Below are 22,431 nucleotides of genomic sequence, written 5' to 3' on the forward strand. Positions count from 1 at the left end.
CTAACACCAGTCTGCAATATAGTCAAATTCAGAGAACATGTCCTGCTCTTCCCCACTCAGCACCCGTGGCTCTCTAGGCGGGGTCAGGATGGGCGCTTCTGAGGTAAATTCGTCATCAAAATTGCTGACGTCATTGGAGTCTTGGATGGTCGGCACAAACGGAGGCTTCACCTTCTTGGCCAGTAGTCCATTCCAGTCCATATTCTGGGAGATAGAGGAATAGGAACATTGGTGGAACAAAAGGTTAACCTCTGAGAACAGGCTCGTAATGTCCAGGATAAGAGTTCGTTTTTCGTGAACATTGTGTCGCCTAACTATGTCATTATGCATCATCATCATCTGTTGGAAGATTACAGTGGCCGTGTTGAAAATATTACAAATGTAACTTACTCTGAAGAACAGATGTTTCTTTACTTCTTCTGCATCTCGCTCTCCCGCCCCCAGACGCCTTTCTGGACTCCTCCTCAAGAGCTACAAGCAAAAGGGTGTAGAGTTAACACTGAAGCTGTCATTCAACGCTACTACTGTTTTTAATAGTGGTCTAAGCTGTTGTTTTGTAATGCAAATAATAACTGTTACATGGTAAGAAGGCATAGGAGGATGCAAATTGGTAAGATGGTAATAGGCTGTAGGCCACACCTGTCATGCCATCTGGCCAAATGGTGGCGCTATACTATATATAGTATTTAAGTATTCCATTGGTGCCTTGTGAAAAAGTGGTGCGATATTACGCCATGGCATAGACCCTGGCATAGACCCTGGCATAGACCCTGGCATAGACCCCGGCATAGACCCCGGCATAGACCCTGGCATAGACCCTGGCATAGACCCTGGCATAGACCCTGGCACAGACCCTGGCATAGACCCTGGCACAGACCCTGGCATAGACCCTGGCATAGACCCTGGCATAGACCCTGGCATAGACCCTGGCATAGACCCTGGCATGGCTGCTGTATATTTTATGTTTAACGGTGCTGCTGTGCATAAGCCTGCCCACCTCTGACCCCCCAAGGTGAAATGTAGTTTCTGCTAGTCTGCTATCTGAAGACGCACCAGACGCACCAGAGACAGATAGACATGAATCATTGAGTCCTTTTCCTTAGACCCCTCCTGGCCAATTGTAAACAAAACGGTGTCCTTCCATGACATTACATTTTAGAAAGTGCTTTTCAGGATGAAAACGGCCTTCGACAACTACAGGTTTCACTACAGTTTTTTTTAATTTATTTATTTATTTATTTCCAGATTTTATCCCTTTTTCACCCAATTTGGTAGCCAATTGAACCCAACCTAGCATCCAATTATCCCCTGCCTATTGCATAGGATCCGCCGCACGACCCCGTGGCCGGCAGTCCCAGAAGAGGCCGCCAGGCAGACTAGCTGACTGGCTCCTCGAGCCCAGCACCGTTATTCCGGCACCCAGGGGGCGGTGTTGCGCGACGGATCCTTGTCCAGAAATACTCCTATACCGCCCTCGGAAGCGGCGGCCCAATATGCCGCTTCCCGTGTGCCTCGGCCATATCTGGATCTGGCGAGCCGGGATACGAACCCCGGCCCCGGTGGGCAGCATGCACTAGTGGCCAGTGCGTAGACCGCTACACCACCGCGGGGCCGCTCACTACAGGTTTAAACATAGTAATTAAGAACCTTTACAAACCATTAGAAATGCTTTAATTTCACACTTGCTTGTAAATATAATGACGAGCAGTTAGGTGTTTTTCCCCCCCACCCAAAGAGATCAAACCGAGGATAGGACATTCTCCAGAAGAGATCAAACCAAGGATAGTATTCTAGAATTCTCCAGGGATCCCGAACCCACCCGTCGCATGATCGAGATAGCCTCCGTCGAGAGGAACCTCGGGTAGCGTACTTCATCGTTTACGATGCTGTCGAACACCTCCTCCTCATCGTCACCAGGGAAAGGAGACTGAATGGGAAAACACATACAGTACATTCTGTTAACGTTTTTTACCGATGCACTTTCAAATTGTATATGTTCTAGAATCATCTTTTTAAGTACTCACTGACTATTTACTGAACTATGAGCATGATGTGACAAAAACAAAGTCACAGCTGTAAATTATGTGATGAAGGCACTAAAATAATTCAAATTTGGGAACAGATAAGAGCCACTGACCTCCCCGACCAGCATCTCAAAGATGAGGACCCCCAGACCCCACCAGTCCACTGCACGTGTGTATGACGTCTCCGTCAGAACCTCTGGGGCCAGAAACTCTGGCGTGCCACAGAATGTACTGGTGCGGTCCCTGAACCCCATTCCTGATGGAACACACAATTGCAAATCCTAAAGTTATCATGACAAAATAAAAGGTGATACTCACATTAAATATCAAGAGCATTTAATAGAATTTATGATACTTGAAGTCATTTTAGGATTGAGGCTTTAGGTCCATTACCCTCTTTACATAGGCCAAAATCAGCAATCTTAACATAGCCCTCTGTGTCCAAGAGCAGGTTGTCCAGCTTCAAATCTCTGAAAAGTTCAAAATGATAATTACATTTTCACCTCATTATATACAAACACTGTACACTTCATTAGGAACACTATACTAATACTGGGGAGGGTCTCCCTTTGCTCTCAAAACAGACTAATTTCTTCGCTGCATTGATTCCACAAGACTGGAAACATTCCTTTGAGATTTGGGTCCATGATGACATGATTATATCACGCAATCCCTGCGATTCTTCAATGTGTTTTCCAGGTGCACTTTCAAGCTGTGAATCTCCCATTGTACCACATCCTAAAGGTGTACTATTGGATTTAGATCCGGTGACTGGGAAGGCCACTGAATAACTCTGAACTCATAGTCATGTTCATGAAACCAGTTTGAGATTACTTTTGCTTTGTGACATGGCACATTATCATGCTGGAAGTAGCCATTAGAAGATGGGTACACTGTGGCCATGAAGGAATGCACATGGTCAGCAACAACACTCAAATAAGCTGTGGCATTCAAGCGATGATTGATTGGCATTAACAGACCCAAAGTGCGCCAAGAAAACATTCCCCACATCATTACACCACCTCCACCAGCTTTGACTGTTGAGATGTGTACAGGTGTTCCTAATCAAGTGTTTGGTGAGTGTAAATTCATAGCAGAGCATATCTCTATAGAATGTATGAAGTGGTTCTTACCTGTATACAATCTTATGGTCATGTAAGAACTGCAATCCCAAAACGACACAAGCTGCATAAAATCTATGGAAGGGGAAGAACAACTGATATTAGCTAGGAGGACAGACTACAGCAAGGAATAAACCATTAGAGAATACTTAGTAGGTAAGTAAAACAAGATACTGGTAAGAGAAGATACCTAAGACACCTAGCATTCTGGTAGAACTGATAATAAGGAGCCTCTGAATATGATCTCAGTGCAGCAAAAGTAGGGATGCTCCGATTTATCGGCCACCGATTTAAATCGGCCGATTTCACTCCAAATGACTCGATCGGTGATCGGCAAAAATGGCCGATCGCAAAAACCGATCCTTTTTTTTTTTTTTTTTTTTCTTTCTGGGGAAGACAGATAACTGAACAGAAAACATAGGAGGACGTAACAGTATGTAAACCATGAAGGCCACGTTTATGATGTCTTTTATACAGCCATATCGACTGACTTGGGCTTCAGTTCAGGCCCTAACTGGGTGATAGGCCAGACCTTTACTATGCCATACAAATGGGTCTGCGTTTGCTTGGTGCCTAATGGATCAAAACTTTTGTCTAAAAAGCAAAAAATATGTAGGCTATCCAGTCAGTCGGCCTACAGTTATGTATTTCAAAAAAAATCGGTATCGGTATCGGTTGATCTTGAGGAAAAAAATCGGTGATCGGTATCGGCCCCAAAAATCCAGATCGGAGCATCCCTAAGCAAAAGCTCTGGTAAGCTCACAACGTGAGTAATCATAATATTACAATTACGAGACAAAAACACCTTTTAGTCGGGTCAGTTCAAAAGGAATGGAATAAACTGATAATCCAGCAGTTGAATGAACATGACTTGGAATGTTTAGTAGGGATTACAAACAGAAGAATATTTTTTGGGGAAAACAACCACAAGCATTGAGTTCATCAGTTTCAAAACGTTCTCTCCCGTTTCATGCCTACTGAACACAACACAAGAGGGCAAGGTGTTGTGTGTGTGTAGTGCTAGTATCAACGTGGACAAAACCAGACTATAAAACACGTAACCCTCAAAGTGTTATTTTTCTATTCAAAGACTTCTGAAATCTACACTATAACAAGCAGGATCACAACAGTATGTCAATCTGAAATGTTAAGTGTTTCGTGAGCTTAGAATGATAAGGTTATATCTCCGTTTAGGGTAGTTCAGAGATATTGAGCGTCAAAGTTTTTACATTCCATTATGTTTTGTGAGATGGAACCTTTGTATTTGATTAATTACTAACTCAAAAATGTCAATATTTAAAAAAATAACACCACACATGCATTAATAAACACCTAATGGATCAGATTATGTAAAAAACTAAATTTTGACAAAAATGGAGATAGAACCTTATAATTCTAACGTCAGGGTTTGTCTATTTGCTCTGGGGCTGCTCACTCACATGGCCCTGGGCTCTGAGAAGACGTCAGCGTGGATGTGCATCATCAGGTCTCCCCCGGCGGCGTACTCCATAACAAAGCACACGTGTTCCTTGGTCTGGAAGCATGCAAACAGGTTGACCAGAAACGGGTGGCGCACACTGTTCACCGCCTCAAAGATCCGCTTCTCGCACATCAGGCTGGGAGAGAAAACAGAGACAAAGATGTTAGCTAGAGATACGAGTGAGGCTGTACTTTCCTATTTTTGTTCATTTTATTTGTAGAAAGAGATGATCACAGTAGGAATATACAGCCTGGGTGTTCGACCCCCCCCAACATGTGGACCATGGATAGCAGAGCTAACTGCTGGATCGAGTGAGACACTCTTTACATTGCAAATATAAGAGATGTAAGATCAAGTATTTACTGTATGTGGGCACAGGTAGCAGAGTTGGGATGAACGCCCAGTGTGGTGATGAATAGGATATCTACATAGCTATATCATGTTTTTATATGATATGTATATAGTATATAGTACTCTACGTAGCTAGATCATGTTTCTATAAGATATATATAGTATATAGTACTCTACGTAGCTAGATCATGTTTCTATATGATATATATATAGTATATAGTACTCTATGTAGCTAGATCATGTTTCTATATGATATATATATAGTATACAGTACTCTACGTAGCTAGATCATGTTTCTATATGATATATATAGTATATAGTACTCTACGTAGCTATATCAGGTTTTTTCCAATGCCATTGGCAGTCAATTCCTTTTTAACTACAATACATTTGCCCCACACTCTGGTTGTCCAGAGTTTGTTGTTAGGAGACCCATTCACAATGGAATAACAGGCTTTCCTTCTTAATAATGTGTTATGTGAACAAACAAGTTATACATCCCAGTATAAGCTGTTCTGCTAGGCATCCTAATGCACATGCACAGTTTGAGCCCTTACCTGTCCACCTCGTCACGAGCCACAATGTCTCCTTTCTTCAAGGCTTTGATGGCAAACATTTCCCCTGTGCTTTTATACTCCGCTAACAATACCTGTGGAAGAGCCATTTTAGAGAGGTTAGGTTGAATTTCAAAACAGCCAATTTCTTTAGAGGGAGCTTTAAAAATATAGAGTTGGGTATGTACCTTTCCAAAATGACCACGTCCAAGAACTGCCACACATTTGAAGTCTTTGAGACAAAATTGTTCTTCTTCCCTGAAACATTATTATATCAGCCACAATTAGAATATACATCATAATGAAGGAACAATGAGACAAACTCTAGGCTTGACAGGGAAAATAATAATGATAATAATAATAATAATACATTTTATTTATGGGCGCCTTTCGAGGCTCTCAAGAACACCTTACAAGACAAAATAACAGTTAAAGATAATTAAAGCTTGAAGTTTAAAAATATGCCCTCTCATGGTAACTAACTGGGAACAACATCAATAATATAGCTAGAAGGATGCATCAGAATGCATCAGAATAAAATCTGTCTAACAAAAAGGTCTAACATGTTTGGAGGTCACATATGGTCATGTGGACCTTTACCTTATCTCTGTGTCGTCCTTCTGAATGGCAGTGAGTTCTAGGTCTGGTGGCTGGATCTCTGGATGCTCTACCACACCGTCCAGTTCTGACTTCACTGCCAGGCTGTTCCTTTTGTTCAGGAAGTCAAACGACGCCAGAGCATCCTGCAGAGTGGGCACACACACTTCAGGAGGAGGGGACACACACTTCAGACTCCACTGTCAATGGCAGTGGCTATAATATTCACTCTTTGACAATGCGTGACGTTAGAATTACAAGGTTCTAAAATTGAGTTTTTTACATAATCTGATCCATTAGGTGTTTATTAATGCCTGTGTGGTGTTATTTTTAAAAATGTTGACATTTTTGAGTTAGTAATTGATAAAATACAAAGGTTCCATCTCACAAAACATAATGGAATGTAAAAACTTTGACGCTCAATATCTCTGAACTGCCCTAAACGGAGATAGAACCGTATCATTCTAAACGGAGATAGAACCGTATCATTCTAAACGGAGATAGAACCTTATCATTCTAAACGGAGATAGAACCTTCTCATTCTAAACGGAGATAGAACCTTCTCATTCTAAACGGAGATAGAACCTTCTCATTCTAAACGGAGATAGAACCTTATCATTCTAAACGGAGATAGAACCTTATCATTCTAAACGGAGATAGAACCTTCTCATTCTAAACGGAGATAGAACCTTATCATTCTAAACGGAGATAGAACCTTATCATTCTAAACGGAGATAGAACCTTATCATTCTAAACGGAGACAGAACCTTCTCATTCTAAACGGAGATAGAACCTTCTCATTCTAAACGGAGATAGAACCTTATCATTCTAAACGGAGATAGAACCTTCTCATTCTAAACGGAGATAGAACCTTATCATTCTAAACGGAGATAGAACCTTATCATTCTAAACGGAGATAGAACCTTATCATTCTAAACGGAGATAGAACCTTATCATTCTAAACGGAGATAGAACCTTCTCATTCTAAACGGAGATAGAACCTTCTCATTCTAAACGGAGATAGAACCTTCTCATTCTAAACGGAGATAGAACCTTCTCATTCTAAACGGAGATAGAACCTTATCATTCTAAACGGAGATAGAACCTTCTCATTCTAAACGGAGATAGAACCTTATCATTCTAAACGGAGATAGAACCTTATCATTCTAAACGGAGATAGAACCTTATCATTCTAAACGGAGATAGAACCTTATCATTCTAAACGGAGATAGAACCTTATCATTCTAAACGGAGATAGAACCTTATCATTCTAAACGGAGATAGAACCTTCTCATTCTAAACGGAGATAGAACCTTCTCATTCTAAACGGAGATAGAACCTTATCATTCTAAACGGAGATAGAACCTTATCATTCTAAATGGAGATAGAACCTTATCATTCTAAACGGAGATAGAACCTTATCATTCTAAACGGAGATAGAACCTTATCATTCTAAACGGAGATAGAACCTTATCATTCTAAACGGAGATAGAACCTTATCATTCTAAACGGAGATAGAACCTTCTCATTCTAAACGGAGATAGAACCTTATCATTCTAAACGGAGATAGAACCTTATCATTCTAAACGGAGATAGAACCTTATCATTCTAAACGGAGATAGAACCTTCTCATTCTAAACGGAGATAGAACCTTATCATTCTAAACGGAGATAGAACCTTCTCATTCTAAACGGAGATAGAACCTTATCATTCTAAACTCACGAAGGGCATGAGATGAGGTGCATGCTAACAAGCGAGTGTTATCCTGGGTTCATTCAGCATCATTATTTTGCGGTAATTCATGTAATGGCGTGGCTAATGTAGTAGTGGCAGGAGCAACAAAAATCTCCCCAGAACATTAAAAGGCAGGAAATTAGGCATCAGTTTAGGGTTGGGCGGTAATAGCAATGGTATCCGTTTCAATACTGTCATAAAAAAAAATCTGCAGCGCAATGTGCACATAATATACACCCTAACCCTATAACGCCGCACACATCATATGTGATGTGTTTTCAGGGCTTTTTTTGTTTGACCTTGTAGTATATTTCTGTAGTATGTATGATCTATGTATGAATATGTGGTATGTTTTAGACACACACACATGCCAGGGCATGCAGGGACACAGATGACCAGCAGGGACCTTTGGGGGTTGAGCAGGGACACACATGCACGCTGGCCCCTCCCCTCTGGAGGGGAAAGGGGAGAGAGGGACACAGAGAGCCCTCTTCCCACCCTGATGTCCATGGAGAACGCATGTAATGTATGAATCTGCCTGTAACTAATTAAAGTGTCTTAAACTAACTGTTCTTTGATTCATAATCAATAAGAATACACGACAGTAAATGGCGAGCAAGCGACGGAGATAAATGTAACTTAATTTACAGTATTTTGCGAACTTCAATCTAACAAAGAAGGTAGATTTTCTGCAGAAATCTCTCTCTAGTCGATTGGTGTGTTTAAAATAAACTGTAAATCTCAGATAAGTTATAGTCAAAAGAATCTGTGTAACGGTAATCTTGTTGGAATAGAAGCAATCTTTTCATAATCTTTGATGGATGGATGGGTGGTGAGAGCCGGACTTGGAAGCCCGTTTTTTGTAAAAAATAGTGTTTGATGGTATGTGATTTGTTTGTACGGTATTGGAATATCGTGTGTGTCTGTGTAACATTCGGTGAGGTTGTGTTTATGTGTTGGAGTGTGGGTGGACTCGGTAGTCTATTTTGTATTGTAGCAGAGAGTACGCCATTACTCTTTGTCTGTGTGAGAGGACGCCGTTGTGTGGGCGGCCATTTGCAGTGTGTCAGAGAGTCTATTCTTAGACGCCATTTTTATGAGGGAAACGTGCAGTGTACTTTCAGCGGAGTTTAGACGCCATTTGCATTTAGACGCCATTTTTCTTTGTCCTTGGGGAAGGACACGCACAGAGGCCATCTTTGTAAGGGAAGCGTGAACGTAGAATATTTGAATGAGATAAATAGTGGTTTAACTGGATTGAAAGATATTGCTGTGTCGTGAAAAGTAGTTGTGTTAAAGAGATTGTTTTAAGCAGGCCCCAATACGGCCGTGGGCTTTCAAGAACAATAAAGCCCTTCCCTCTTTCTGCTTTGCAAAAAGCGCAGACACACAGTGGAACATTCCTTTAGAAGGGAACCTGAGTTTGATAGATCTCGGTACTCATCTCTTAAAGATAACGATAAACCCATACACATAGACTAGTATTGATAGAGAAAAGATAGAGATATGGTGAATTGATCTCGGGGTATTTTAAATAGTTTAGAGTTACGGTTAAAACATTCATAGCCTTGGCTAAGAGTTGGCGCATGCGCAATCGATGCGCGTTAGCCGGAGCACAGCTCCATCTGCTGGTCGAAATACGACAATACATTTTAAAACACTAAATCCTCAGGGAGATACAGCTGAGGTCGATGAAACAGTCCGATACATTAATAAATAGATGGTTAAATGATTGTCCTATATTAAATTACTTTAATTAATTTAATTAATTACTTATCAGTTGAATTAATTATTCAGATCATTCATTTTCTGTTTCCCAAAACAATTGATTGATTCCATAAGTTTTAAATCAATGTATATGATGATATAGTGAATAATTCTAACTAATCATTTATTCCTTTCAAATAACAAGTCGATTTCCTTACAGATTGTAATGAAGAATTTATCATTTTGTTCCTTTCAAATAACAAGTCGATTTCCTTACAGATTGTAATGAATAATTAATCATTTTATTCCTTCCAAATGACAAGTCGATTTCTTTAAGTGTGTAATTAATAATTAATCATTCATTCTTTTCCAAATAACAAGTCGATTTCTCTACAGGTTATAATTAATATTTGTAATTTACATCTTTTATTTTAGTTAGGTCATTTCCACAGTTTTTGATTAAGAATAGCAGAATAGTTTGTATTGATAATTAAGCAGTAAAAGGGTTTTTGTGGGTCAGTGAATACTTAGGTGTGACCAGCTTTTGTGATTTAATAATTGTGTTGACCAGAACTGTAATTAGTATTGAATGAGTAATTAAGATACATTCATAAACAATTAGGAAACACATTTAAGTATAAAGTACTTACACAGAGATTAGATTTAAGTTAATACTGCACTGACATACACAAGAGGCAAGTCTGTCATTCTGGAGTTGCAGGGTTTTTGTGGGGATGGTTAATACAGTTATATTGGACTAGCATTTGTTTAGCAAACAAGACAAAATAAGGTGGGTTGTAAGAAGCGTACACCTTATCTAATATAGAATATTGTCAGCATATTGAGCCAAGTAGAATGGGGTCGAATTCCACGAAGCTGTTAAAAGATATTAGTGAACATCGTGGAATGTTGGCTACGTTATCCCCTATGGCTGTAGTGGAAAAAATGAATCCTCTTGTTAGGGAAATTAGCAAGATGTCTACGAAATGGAATAGCCGTTGGGCATACATTGAACAGCCGTGGCCGAAAGAGGGCAGCATTAATTTACAATTAATTGCAACATTGGAAATCCTTATCAATGGGCACAAAGCACATCAAAGAGGAAAGATTAGATCAGAGAAACGCAAGTTAGAGTTAGCTATTTTAGATCTATTTAAGGTAGAGGGACAGAAAATAGCTCAGTGTCCTGCCTCCAGTCCCCCTCCATATGCTAAGGCACTGGAGGATCATTCCCAGAAGAAGAAGAAGGAGCCAAGGGGAAAAGGGGACGACAGGAGTGACGAGGAAGATGACAGCGAAGATGGCAGTGCAGACTCAAGTGATGACGACAGTGCAGATGGAGGCTACAACGCGCAGGTCAGGAGGATGATAGCCACAGCCGAAAGGAAAGGTGGGAGAAGACGCCCGGAGAAAGAGGGAGATTGTCACCGAATGTCATCAAATACATTAAAGAACTGTCCAGTGCTGATTCGGGGTAACAAGATGGAATATCATCCGTGGCATCATACAGATTTGTCTGAAGTGATCGAGAAACTCCCAGTTCTTCAAGAGGGAGGACATTCGTGGACGCGACAGGTCGACGTGATACTGATAGGAACGCAGGTCGCGATGGGAGACCTGAAAAGACTCTTAGCTTTTATTGCAGGATTGGATACAATGCAGGAAATATTGATGAAGGCAGGACTTCATAGATATGTCAATACATCAGTTTATGATCCAGAGCTTTTCGCAGCAAACAGAGGCAAACTGTGGAAAGCAATCAGGGAGATCTACCCTACTCACATTCACCCAGACAATATCATTGTGAAGCCACTGGGGGGGGATGAGAATCCTAGGGGTTATATTGCCCGTATGCACTCTCAATGGAGAAGTGTGACAGGGAAAGACGCTGAAGATAACCCCTTAGAAAAATCCATAATCAGGGAAAAAATACATGAAGGGCTTCCTACCCCAGTTAAGGATAAGCTAGCAGAAGTGGTGGGGCTACGACACATGAACAAAGCTGTTTATATAGACCACGTATCTCATCAAGTTGAGTTATATCGAAAGAACATTCAGATACAGAAGGCACGAGACGAAGAATCCCTCAGAATATTGACTCATTTGCAATTGACTGAAAGCGAGAGAAACATAGAGGGAGTGCAGGCTTTAGCCCCACAGCAACAGCCACCTGGAGTGCAGACTGCTACTTACCAGTCCTACTCACAGGGGCCACAAGGGGGGTATCCTGCTACTTACCAGTCCTACCCACAGGGGCCACAAGGGGGGTATCCATACCCACAAGGGCCACCAGGGGTGCAAGCGGTTCCATACCAGAGGTACACACAGCCTGGCCAAGGACCACCACCAGGGGGATGGACAGCAGCAGGGAAGGAGATGCTAGAACCATGCCAATGTGACCAGAATGGACATCTAGCCTGTGCCTGCTGCAACAGGCCCCAGGGGGGCGCAGGGGGGAGCCAAGGAGGAGGATATTGGCCCCCTACTACACCTGCTCCAGGAGTGATGAACCCTTACGGAGGCCCAGCAGCTGGCCTATAGGGGTGCCCGGAAGATCCGAGTGGGAGGTGCCAGCTGGTGGTGACACAGAAGCCTGAAGGCGCCACGCACCTCCCTATGTCTAGAGAATATGTGAAGACAATCGGATTTGAGGGAATTAAACAGCTGATTCCTACAACTGAGCTTGTAGACTTAGAGTACAAGGGACAGAGAGCAACTCTGTCAACACTTGTGTCAGAACACACGCCAACAGGGCTGCTAGGGAGAGATGCTCTATGCCAATTGAACTGTACAGTAAAATGCACACCTGACAGCGGTGCTCAGGTTCCATCGACAGCCAAAGTGATTAAGCATAGAACAGACCTACAAGCTTTGCCTTTAAAGGGAGCTGATATAGAATATTGGGTTGATGGGTCTTGTTACGGGGTAGGAGAAACGTTGTGCGCTGGGTATTCCTTAGTTAAAGCACAGAATTCAAAGTTTATTGTAGAACAGGCTGAGGCAGTTCCTCAGCCTTGCTCGGCTCAGTTGGCTGAATTGATTGCCCTCACAGAAGCATGCAACTTGGGAACCGGACGGAGAGTGACAGTGTACACCGACTCTGCCTATGCACATAATGTTTGTCATTTTAATGGAGCTGTATGGAGGGGGCGGGGTTTTAAGAGAACTGATGGTACGCCTATACAGCATCACGCACAGATCATGAAGCTGTTACAAGCCATGATGAAGCCAAAGGAATTAGCTATAGTGAAGTGTGCCACACACAGGTCTGACTCATCACATGTCACACAAGGTAACAGGGCTGCAGAGGATGCAGCCAAAGCCATTACAGGAGCAGACAAGGCAGGTAAAGGTCTTCTGGTCACACATGAAAAGCAATTACAGGGCATGGTCACACTTGAGGATTTATTGATGTTACAGAGTAGAGTAACTACGTTAGACAAGAGCGTTTGGCTAGCAAGGGGGGCAAGTCAGGATGACACAGGTCTATGGAGGAATCATGAGGGGTTGGTTGTAGCACCCTCAGATTTATTAGGCATGTTAATACAGGAAGCTCATGGATTAGCACATGTGGCTAGGGGGGAGGTAAGACGCAAGATCACCAAGAAATATGGGTTTTGGAGTCCATATTTGATGGAACAGATTGACCATGCTTTAGGTCAATGTGGGGTCTGTTGGAGAAACAACATCAGAGTGGGTACACCAGTGGTGTCTGGGCATATCCCTACCCCAATAGGGCCACGGGTGGTGGACAGGGGGGTGGATGTACAGAGTAGGCAGGATGTTGTGCCAACAGGTGCCGAGGTCCCCAGAGAACCTGAGAAGGAGGAGCTACGAGGAGATGCTGTGGTGTTGCCAGAGCCAGTGGCAATGCCAGTGTTACAGCCAGTGACATTACCGGCAGTGCCTGAAACCGAGGGGACAGTGGAAAGCTGTCCAGATGCCAATGAACCAGAAACCAACGAAGCAGAGAGTGCTGACAGTCTGGAGGTCCAGCCTGGGAGTGTCCAAAGCCTGGACACCTGTGCTACTGGGGATGCTGGCGAGTGCCTGCACCATGCTTCAGATGATGCTGAGGGCGACTCCCCAGACCTTGATCAGCGTGGGAGGGGACCAGGCGGCTGCCTTAACCTCAATGACACTGACGGGCGACGACCGGTTAGGAAAAGATTAAAGACTATGAATAGGGTAGTGAAGCAGCAGATCAAAGGGAACGACGGGAATGGACAGCAGATGATAGCATGGCTGGAAACGGTCTTAGGGGCATGGGAAACTTATTTTGCCAAGATAGGAGCACCTATTATAGCAGACATGATTTTTGACTTTCTTAGGAGGCAGGGCCTCATTGACTGTTTTTGGAAAATCAGTCACTCAGTCCACGTTAATGAACTTTTCAGAAGACTAGTCCTCACCTGAGGTGAAGATCTATGCATTAGTGCATTCCCTTTGTCCTATGCTTACTGTTGGAGAATTATGTGTTATGATAACTGAATGTCATTATTTGTGTATTGTTTGTTTGTTTCTATATCGTGTGATTGAGGTCAGTTGAGAAGTGATGTGGTGGTTATACAAAGCTAGGAGAGAGGTTCTGTTCCTAGCGCAACGAAAATGGAAAGCTCCTGACTATGGAAGTGTTATCAATCTGAGACAGCGGTAAAGGCTGTTCTCCAACTGGGTACAAGTGCTAGTAACCTCTGACCCCGACGCTTCAAGGACAAAGAAAACATCGGTCGTTGGAAGTTTCTGTATTGATTTGTGCATGATAAACTGTGTTTAGTTTAATTGTGATTGTTATTTTCAAAATTCTTTTTATTATTGGTTGTTTTCTATTTTTTGTTTATGATATCTTTGGTTCCTAATACTGGTCCTGGGTTGGTCTGTGTTATTGTGCTTCTTGTGTTGTGTGTTGGTGTAGTTTTTCTGTCTGTTGTTGTTTATTTTTTAATTTTTAATTTTATTTGAAAAAAAAAAAAAAAAAAAAATTTGGGATGTTTTGTGGGGTTTTGTGTTTTTGTTTTTGTTTTATGGTGGTTTAGTTTCGGAACACCCTCTGGGTGGTCCGAGGGGGGATGTGTAGTATATTTCTGTAGTATGTATGATCTATGTATGAATATGTGGTATGTTTTAGACACACACACATGCCAGGGCATGCAGGGACACAGATGACCAGCAGGGACCTTTGGGGGTTGAGCAGGGACACACATGCACGCTGGCCCCTCCCCTCTGGAGGGGAAAGGGGAGAGAGGGACACAGAGAGCCCTCTTCCCACCCTGATGTCCATGGAGAACGCATGTAATGTATGAATCTGCCTGTAACTAATTAAAGTGTCTTAAACTAACTGTTCTTTGATTCATAATCAATAAGAATACACGACAACCTCAAAATGGGTGAAAAGTTAAACGCAGTACTGCGTAAATCCACCGGATGGCAGGTAAGATACCTATTCTGCCATCTAATTGCATACAACATGCTTATGAGGATTGGGGTGCGCATTTTCATGATGCAATGTGATTTAAAAAATAAAAATAAATACTAAACAAGCCCAGAACGTTGTCCGTCCCCCATCTTTGCTATTTCAGCAACGGTTAAGGTAAGAATATTACATTTCTTACTGATATCCAACATGAGTATCTAGTTGTTTGAAGCAGAGATCATAATTACTTTATATTTCATGATGTATTTTATAGTAAAAATCGCGTCAGAAAGTGCGTATCAAATGTGGTACTGCAGGTATTTAGGTCCCAGGTCCTATGTTAACCCATTCATGAAAATTAAATTTAAAAAAATAATGTTTCTAAAGGTTCAATATAGTCCAAATTGACAGAATTCAAAAAATGAAAATGTTCCTGCATTATTTCATGGTTTTTAGGCGTTATAGGGTTAAGAGTGTTTGTCCAGCACCACTGTCTGTGTGGTTGAAGTCCGCTATGAAAGTGATGACAGAACGTTTTGTCAACAATGTCATTTGTCAAATAAACAACCTAATATGACTAACTATTTAGAAGCGATCATAATGACGTGTCACATGACCGTTTCTCCTCCTCAGAAGAATTACATCGCTGCTCGCGGAAAGTATTCGAGCAGGTTGGCGGACAGGCTGGAGCAAGGGCCCTGGTCCACCTTTCACCAGCCACTGTCACAAATTCATTATTTAAAGTTGGCGCCTCACCCAAAGCCCTGCAATGTGATTTTCAACCCTGCAGTAATACTGTATAGCGTGGTGACATTTGGGGACTGTCTAACAAAAGTGTCAAAAATTGGACACCGCCCAACCCTACGTTATAATTTGCTGGAACAAACTCTTCAACTGAGATTGTGATTAGCATAACCATTGTCATTGCGAATGTACTTCCTCTTCCTTTCAACAAAGGCCATGACAGCTCTATCCAGTAGTGACAGACAAGTCTTGGACAATAAATTGTGCCCCATGTTCACAACAAGATCATTTCCCGCTATCTCTCATGCCGATGGATTGGTGACCCATGACTTCACCTGCACTTCCTCTATCAAGTACCTCCATAGTAACCTCCGTTCGCACCTGCACTTCCTCCTTATCGGGCAGTTGAGACAGCGGTTCTCTGGTGTCATCAGGTACAGGGTAGTGCTTGGGTCCTGGGGTGGGCTCTTTGTCAAAGTCCAGCTTGGTCACCAATGTGTCACTGGAAGGGACAGTGTCACATCATAATGTGAGAGTGAGTAATGCATGCTGGTCTGTGTGTGTGTGACAAAGTGAGAAATTGTGTATTTCTTTCGTTAGCCTACCTGGTGGGTGTTGGTGACCCCGGCAGGCTGCTAGGCCCAGTCTCGGGCACCTGAGGGCTGAAGGAGTTGGTGCTGACTGTGGGTATGGCTCTTCTGACAAGCCGGCCCCAGGTGGCAATGTTGATGTTCATTTGAGGAGCACGCAAGAAGGTCTTGCCTGAGAGAGGAAGAGGGTACGCTGGGTCAGTGACATTCTAACCTCCTTAACACACATTCTCTTAATCCTCATCACACCCCGAGAGGGCATGACCTTATGGACAGTGCTTAACATGAACGTACAAGTCATGACTTCAGACTTTTTCTGTGAAAGTACTGACTTTATTATTGGATATCCCACTGAGGTTGGAACTGGATATCAGTTTGGGTGGGACCCCTTTTAGTCTTTTCTCAGACTAAGACTCACCTTGTTGCTTGGAGAAGATCTTCTTCTGCCTTTGCAGTTTGGGTCGTCGCTCAATGACAGGGTTGAAAAATGTCACCTGAACAAAAAACACGATAGTGACGATGTATACAAGAAACATACAGGATTATTGTATACTGATGATACAGTACATGTATTGTCAGTAGGGTTGGGCCAGCGGAAGGTATTACTGGTAGCATACGGTGTACAAGCTTACATAATTCCCATCACACAGTCCATAACATTATTTTGCCAATACACAACATGTTTATTAATAAATAAATTAATTAATTAATAAATTGGCATATGCTAAGTGGGAGGAATTATCAGTGACACTGTGGAAGAGTTTGGGCCTGCTACAGTAGCCAGAGAGAGAGGAAAAAAAACGAACAAAACCTACATTTGTGCAAGAATCACAGAATTCAGATTTATTTTTTTACACCACCACTACCGGTGTAGCAGGTTTTTTGGCGGGAAGGTATACCGGTTTCAGAATTCTGATACCGGTCCCGTGTGGCATCATACCTCAGCGAACAGGGTTCCCTGGGGCTCTAGGTAGAGGCACATCCCATGGCGCTGGTTATCCAGGAAGTCCTCCAGTCGCAGGAACTTCACTGCGCAGAGGGAGCGCCAGTCTCGCCAGTACACAGAGATCTCCAGCTCTCGAGACTGCAGGTCAAACACACACAGTCAAGGTCAAGCACCGACCAAGTCAATCACACGCCCACACACTTTCAAAAGTTGAAAAGACACACAGGACATGTAAAACTGACCAAAGAACTATGTATATTAGGCTGATGCTAGTCTCTCAACGACAGACTCAGAGCGCTCTGCACACTCCGGCACGTTCAACACTTGTCTGTCAAACGTAGCTTGTTCAATTGTTACTGAGCAGTCAGAAGTGGGTGGGATGTTGGTGCTCAAAATGAAATTACCGACAGGTCGTCGCACCGTCAGATCAAGCGAACACCCCCGTTTTTTTAAATGTAAAACTTGTTGGACATCTCTATTGCTAACTTCTATCTAACCAGCTAGCTTCCATAAACAAGTCTAGGATGTAAATGACAAGCAACAGCATGGGCTGAGGGAGGAGCTCTCTCGGGCTCAATAGAGTTTAGAACAATAGAAGTTTCATCTTTCATGTTTGAGGAAGATGGAATCACATTAGGTCTCTGCCTCAGAATGCCAATATAAGGAATAACAGGTGTTTGTCGGAGATAAAATGGCCTGTGAAAAGAGGCAAGGATGATGAGAATACTGTCCTAGCGCTACCACGTTTCTTTGTCTTAATCGTCATTTGTTACCATAGTAATTAGTTGAATATGAGTGAGTGAATGTGCATGTAAAATGTGACACAAACGCATGTTCGTTCCATACTCTGTCCAGCTCCAGTGTGAACTTCTGGTCCCAGGACTGGTTGCTGACAGGCCTCCAGGTGGTCTGTCCCACTACTGTGTTGTCAAGCTTCAGTACTGCACTGATCTCATCTGGAGAAACACAACAACAATGAACATTCATTCTGTTCTGATTCATTACCTAGACAACCAACACCAACACCCCCCTGTGCCACTTCTTCCATATATCGTGAGCTTAGAATTATAAGGTTCTATCTCCGTTTAGGGCAGTTCAGAGATATAGAACGTCAAAGTTTTTACATTCCATTATGTTTTGTGAGATGGAACCTTTGTATTCTATGAATGACTAACTCAAAAATGTCAACATTTTAAAAATAACACCACACAGGCATTAATAAACACCTAACGGATCAGATTATGTAAAAAAACTCAATTTTGACAAAAATGGAGATAGAACCTTATAATTCTAACGTCACGAAATTCTACCACAGCCCATACTCTCATAAGAGTCGGACTCACTGGACAAGTCTTCGCTCTTGGAGAGGTTCCGCGCGCTGGCGCCCCGGTTCCGATTCCCCCGGCTCATGAAGGAGGAGCGGGTCTCGCTGGGACTCCAGCCGGGCAGCGGCACCGGACCGGCTTTGGAGCGACCCGGAATGTTCTCCAGCAGGTCCTGACAGCCCATGAGCCTGACCTCTAACGTGCCTGTGTAAACCAGATCAAAAACACAGAAGATTTATTTATATATATTATATCATATTATTTTATTATATAAAGGCTATATAATACAGAAATATGACATGTAAATACTGTATATGTAGAGTATTCTGACAAATTGTAGCAAGCAATTTTACTTGGCTAGGACATTTTGCAAGGCCCTCCTCCATCATACCTAACTGCCCAAATAATCTGGGTAGAAAAACGTATGGCGTCGCTAAAGACGACAAGTCCCTGCGAGACTAGGCAAGAGGTAGAGTGGGGGTATTGGGTGAGAAGAGAGGGGCGCAGACAGTGGCATAGTATTTGAGGGAAGAGAGGGGCGCAGTGGCATAGTATTTGAGGAAAGAGAGGGGCGCAGTGGCATAGTATTTGAGAGAAAGAGAGATTTTTTTTCCTGCCTGTGAGAGCGGCAGGCTTGGCGACAGTGCTGTACTGGTTCTGGGTGGAGATGAGGCTGGAGCGCGGGCTGAGGGCCGGGGCGGCCATGAGAGACAACTCCTCCACGATGCCGCTGCTGCGAGGGTGGTTCTTGGGCAGTTCGCTGAGCCTCTGCTCCAAAGAGAACTTCAGCAGATCCAGCTTCTGACTGGACTCGTTGAAGCGGGCCTGGGCCTGGAGGAGGAACACACACAACAGCATGGAGGGGGGGGGGGCTTCGGTCAATCTAGTCCTCCTGTCATTTCCAAGAGATGAAATTAAATTCAAAGAGACTGAAGGGGAAGACACAAGGCGTGAGCTTAGAATGATAAGGTTCTAGAATCTCCGTTTAGGGTAGTTCAGAGATATTGAGCGTCAATGTTTTTACATTCCATTATGTTTTGTGAGATGGAACCTTTGTATTTTTATGATTACTAACTCAAAAATGTCAACATTTAAAAAAATAACACCACACAGGCATTAATAAACACCTAATGGATCAGATTATGTAAAAAAACTACATTTTGACAAAAATGGAGATAGAACCGTATAATTCTAACGTCACGAAGGGCTGCAGTCCGATCTACCTTTGCAGTCTACCCTTCTCAAATTCAGTCTCCGCCTAAAAAACAACAACTGCTTTTACAGTGAATATCACCTTGGAAACCTGATAACGAAGCCCAAATCATCTAGGAATCAGTACTCCAGGGTCTTATTAGTACTTGTGCCAAAGTCGATGCTAGTAATGTGAGCAAATGCAACTTTGTACCTGTTTTAGTACAGGTATGTTTAGGCGGACACCTATTATGTTTAGGCCATTTGGAGATATTTTGGCACCATATTTGACCGTTGACCTTTCTCATGTGGGGGGGGTTTGGGGTTTTGGGTTGGCCGACCAATGGTATGGAAATTCGGCGTTGAAACCGGACATGACACATTCTCCAGTTGGAGAAAACTGGATGTGACTTCGGCCGTGTTTACCGTCTCGGGAAAAAAAATGGTGGCATCGTATAGCATGCAAAGTTGTGAAAAGAAATGTGATATCGATAAGAGAATTGATCGAGGTAAGCTCTTTATATCACTTTGGATGCCGATGGGGGTCCGTTGGCTCCTATGAGGTTAACACGGTGTTCATGTTGACGCATTTGACAGTGGTCTGCTCTGAGCAATAACATTGCACTTTTCCACGTCCATTTGGTATTATGCTGTTAGTTTTTTTTTGAAGATTGCTTATTTTTCATTGTTTCTACATTTAAAACTAGTAATATCGTACTAATATCGATATCGAGATATCTGGCATAAATATCGTGATATGCATTTTCGTCCATATCGTGCAGCCCTTGTGTGTGTGTGTGTGTGTGTGTGTGTGTGTGTGTGTGTGTGTGTGTGTGTGTGTGTGCGTGTGTGTGTGTGTGTGTGTGTGTGTGTGTGTGTGTGTGTGTGTGTGTGTGTGTGTGTGTGTGTGTGTGTGTGTGTGTTGGGTTTCCTTGACATCCTTGACAAGAATACTCAGAAAGTAAGGCATATTTGCTGTTTTGTGTCTTGGTTGTATTTTTGTTTATATATATATATATATATATATTGGCCATGTTCCATATCTTAACGGCTTCCATTGTCATATTTAATCTCTTTTGTGGCCACTACTCAGGAAATAATAGATTAGTGAAAGCATTCTTCTTTGGTGAAATCAATACGGTTGTTACCACTTAGCATTTGATATTGTGAGAGAAAATTATTATATGTAAAAAGACATTCTCTATAGGGATGCACGATATGCATTTTTTTCAACCGATACCGATAACCGATGTTTACCCGCTTCTCATGGCCGATAACCGATATGAGAACCGATATGAGAACAGATATAATTTCACAGTTGATAACCTGTAGTTCATGCACACCTGAAGGTAAGAAAGGCTATGTAGTGAGCAAAGATTGATGATTTAATATTCCATAGTGATCTCACCAAATCTAACTTACATCACTATTGTTAACACAACATAGAGAACACTTCTGACTCTTCAAATGTTCATTTATTTAAAAAAAGGAAATACATTTCAACAATGTTGAAAATCACATCACACTCGCTAGTCAAGCCAAACTATTGCAATGCATGGATTGGGTGAGTAATCCCCACTGCTACCTAGTTAACTATAACACTACTTTACATTGTTACCTATTTAACTATAACACTACTTTACAATGTTATCTAGTTAACTAGAACACTACTTTACATTGTTACATAGTTAACTAGAACACTAGTTACATAGTTACATAGTTACTAGAACACATTGTTAGCAGGCTCACAAAACAAGCTGTGTTAGTTGACTAGCGATGTGTCATTCATTGTCAACAACGCTTAGCTCGCGCTTTTATTTTGAAATCACGAAAACAGAAGTCAATGTCGGAATGAGCCTCTCCTTGTTCAGAGAACAGATGCCAAACTACCGACATGTTTGCTCTAATAATATGATTTGGCAGTAGAAAGCCATCAGTCAATAGCTCATCTCATTCACAGAACAGCATGGGTTGCCTGCACTGTTTGATTGCGTATTTTAGAGCAGACTACAGAGATGGTGAACATTAGCACTAGCTAACATTGGCTATCTATTTACCTTAGCTTACCGTTAATTGACTGCATGGCTGTACGCAGGCGCAGCATCATGAGCGCGACAACCGGAACCGGAAATATTTCCGGCTTCATATTATTGGCTCTATATCGGCTAAAATGTAATAAAACCGCAAAATATTTAATAACATTAATTTCCCAATATCGGCGCCGATAATATCGTGCATCCCTAATTCTGTCAGTGTCCAAAATGCATATATATATACAGTATATATATATATATATATATATATATATATATATATATATATATATATATATATATATGGACCTACATATAGCTTGGCTACTGTTTTCCACTTCTGGTAAAAAAAATAACATAAAATATGTTTTGATTAAATTTCTTCACTCTTGTTTTAATATTTTGATCATCTTTATTCGTAGGATTCCCTGCACTGTGAACTCCCCATCTGGGCAATGATGGATGCTTCTGCTTGTTCTGGTCATGACGACATGCGCCAGTGCTACGTCCAGTGTGGGAAGAAACTAAACATGGAGGATATTGTGAAAATACGGCAGCGAATTAGAAAAGGAGGACAACACCATTGTGGTACAACTGATCAGTAAGTCATACACATGCTGT

The 22,431-nt window shown here is 42.2% G+C and overlaps 2 protein-coding genes across 2 annotated transcripts in view; one reads left to right on the plus strand and one right to left on the minus strand.

Annotated features, from left to right (window-relative positions):
* LOC308168603 (serine/threonine-protein kinase N2-like) lies at nt 1–21,884 on the minus strand (the record flags this gene model as incomplete). Its single annotated transcript, XM_080543203.1, has 18 exons — nt 1–204; nt 391–471; nt 1,820–1,927; nt 2,138–2,280; nt 2,418–2,494; nt 3,158–3,220; nt 4,585–4,761; nt 5,534–5,625; nt 5,719–5,788; nt 6,131–6,273; nt 16,107–16,227; nt 16,331–16,487; nt 16,734–16,809; nt 17,256–17,399; nt 18,108–18,217; nt 18,605–18,790; nt 19,204–19,478; nt 21,835–21,884. 18 exons carry the CDS (start codon nt 21,882–21,884, stop codon nt 1–3), a joined length of 2,277 nt encoding a protein of 758 aa, XP_080399329.1.
* LOC308168604 (transcription initiation factor IIB-like) overlaps nt 20,176–22,431 on the plus strand; it is a gene marked incomplete at its 3' end in the record, with an annotated part of 9,105 nt that continues 6,849 nt past the window's right edge. The window contains exons 1-2 of the mRNA XM_080543204.1: nt 20,176–20,286; nt 22,233–22,411. Of these exons, the coding sequence (XP_080399330.1) occupies nt 22,266–22,411 (146 nt within the window). The 5' untranslated portion in view covers nt 20,176–20,286; nt 22,233–22,265. The remainder of the gene's footprint in view (nt 20,287–22,232; nt 22,412–22,431) is intronic.

This window comes from Nansenia antarctica (assembly GCF_963989245.1).
Source record: "Nansenia antarctica genome assembly, chromosome: 12".
NCBI classification, from domain to species: Eukaryota; Metazoa; Chordata; class Actinopteri; order Argentiniformes; family Microstomatidae; genus Nansenia; species Nansenia antarctica.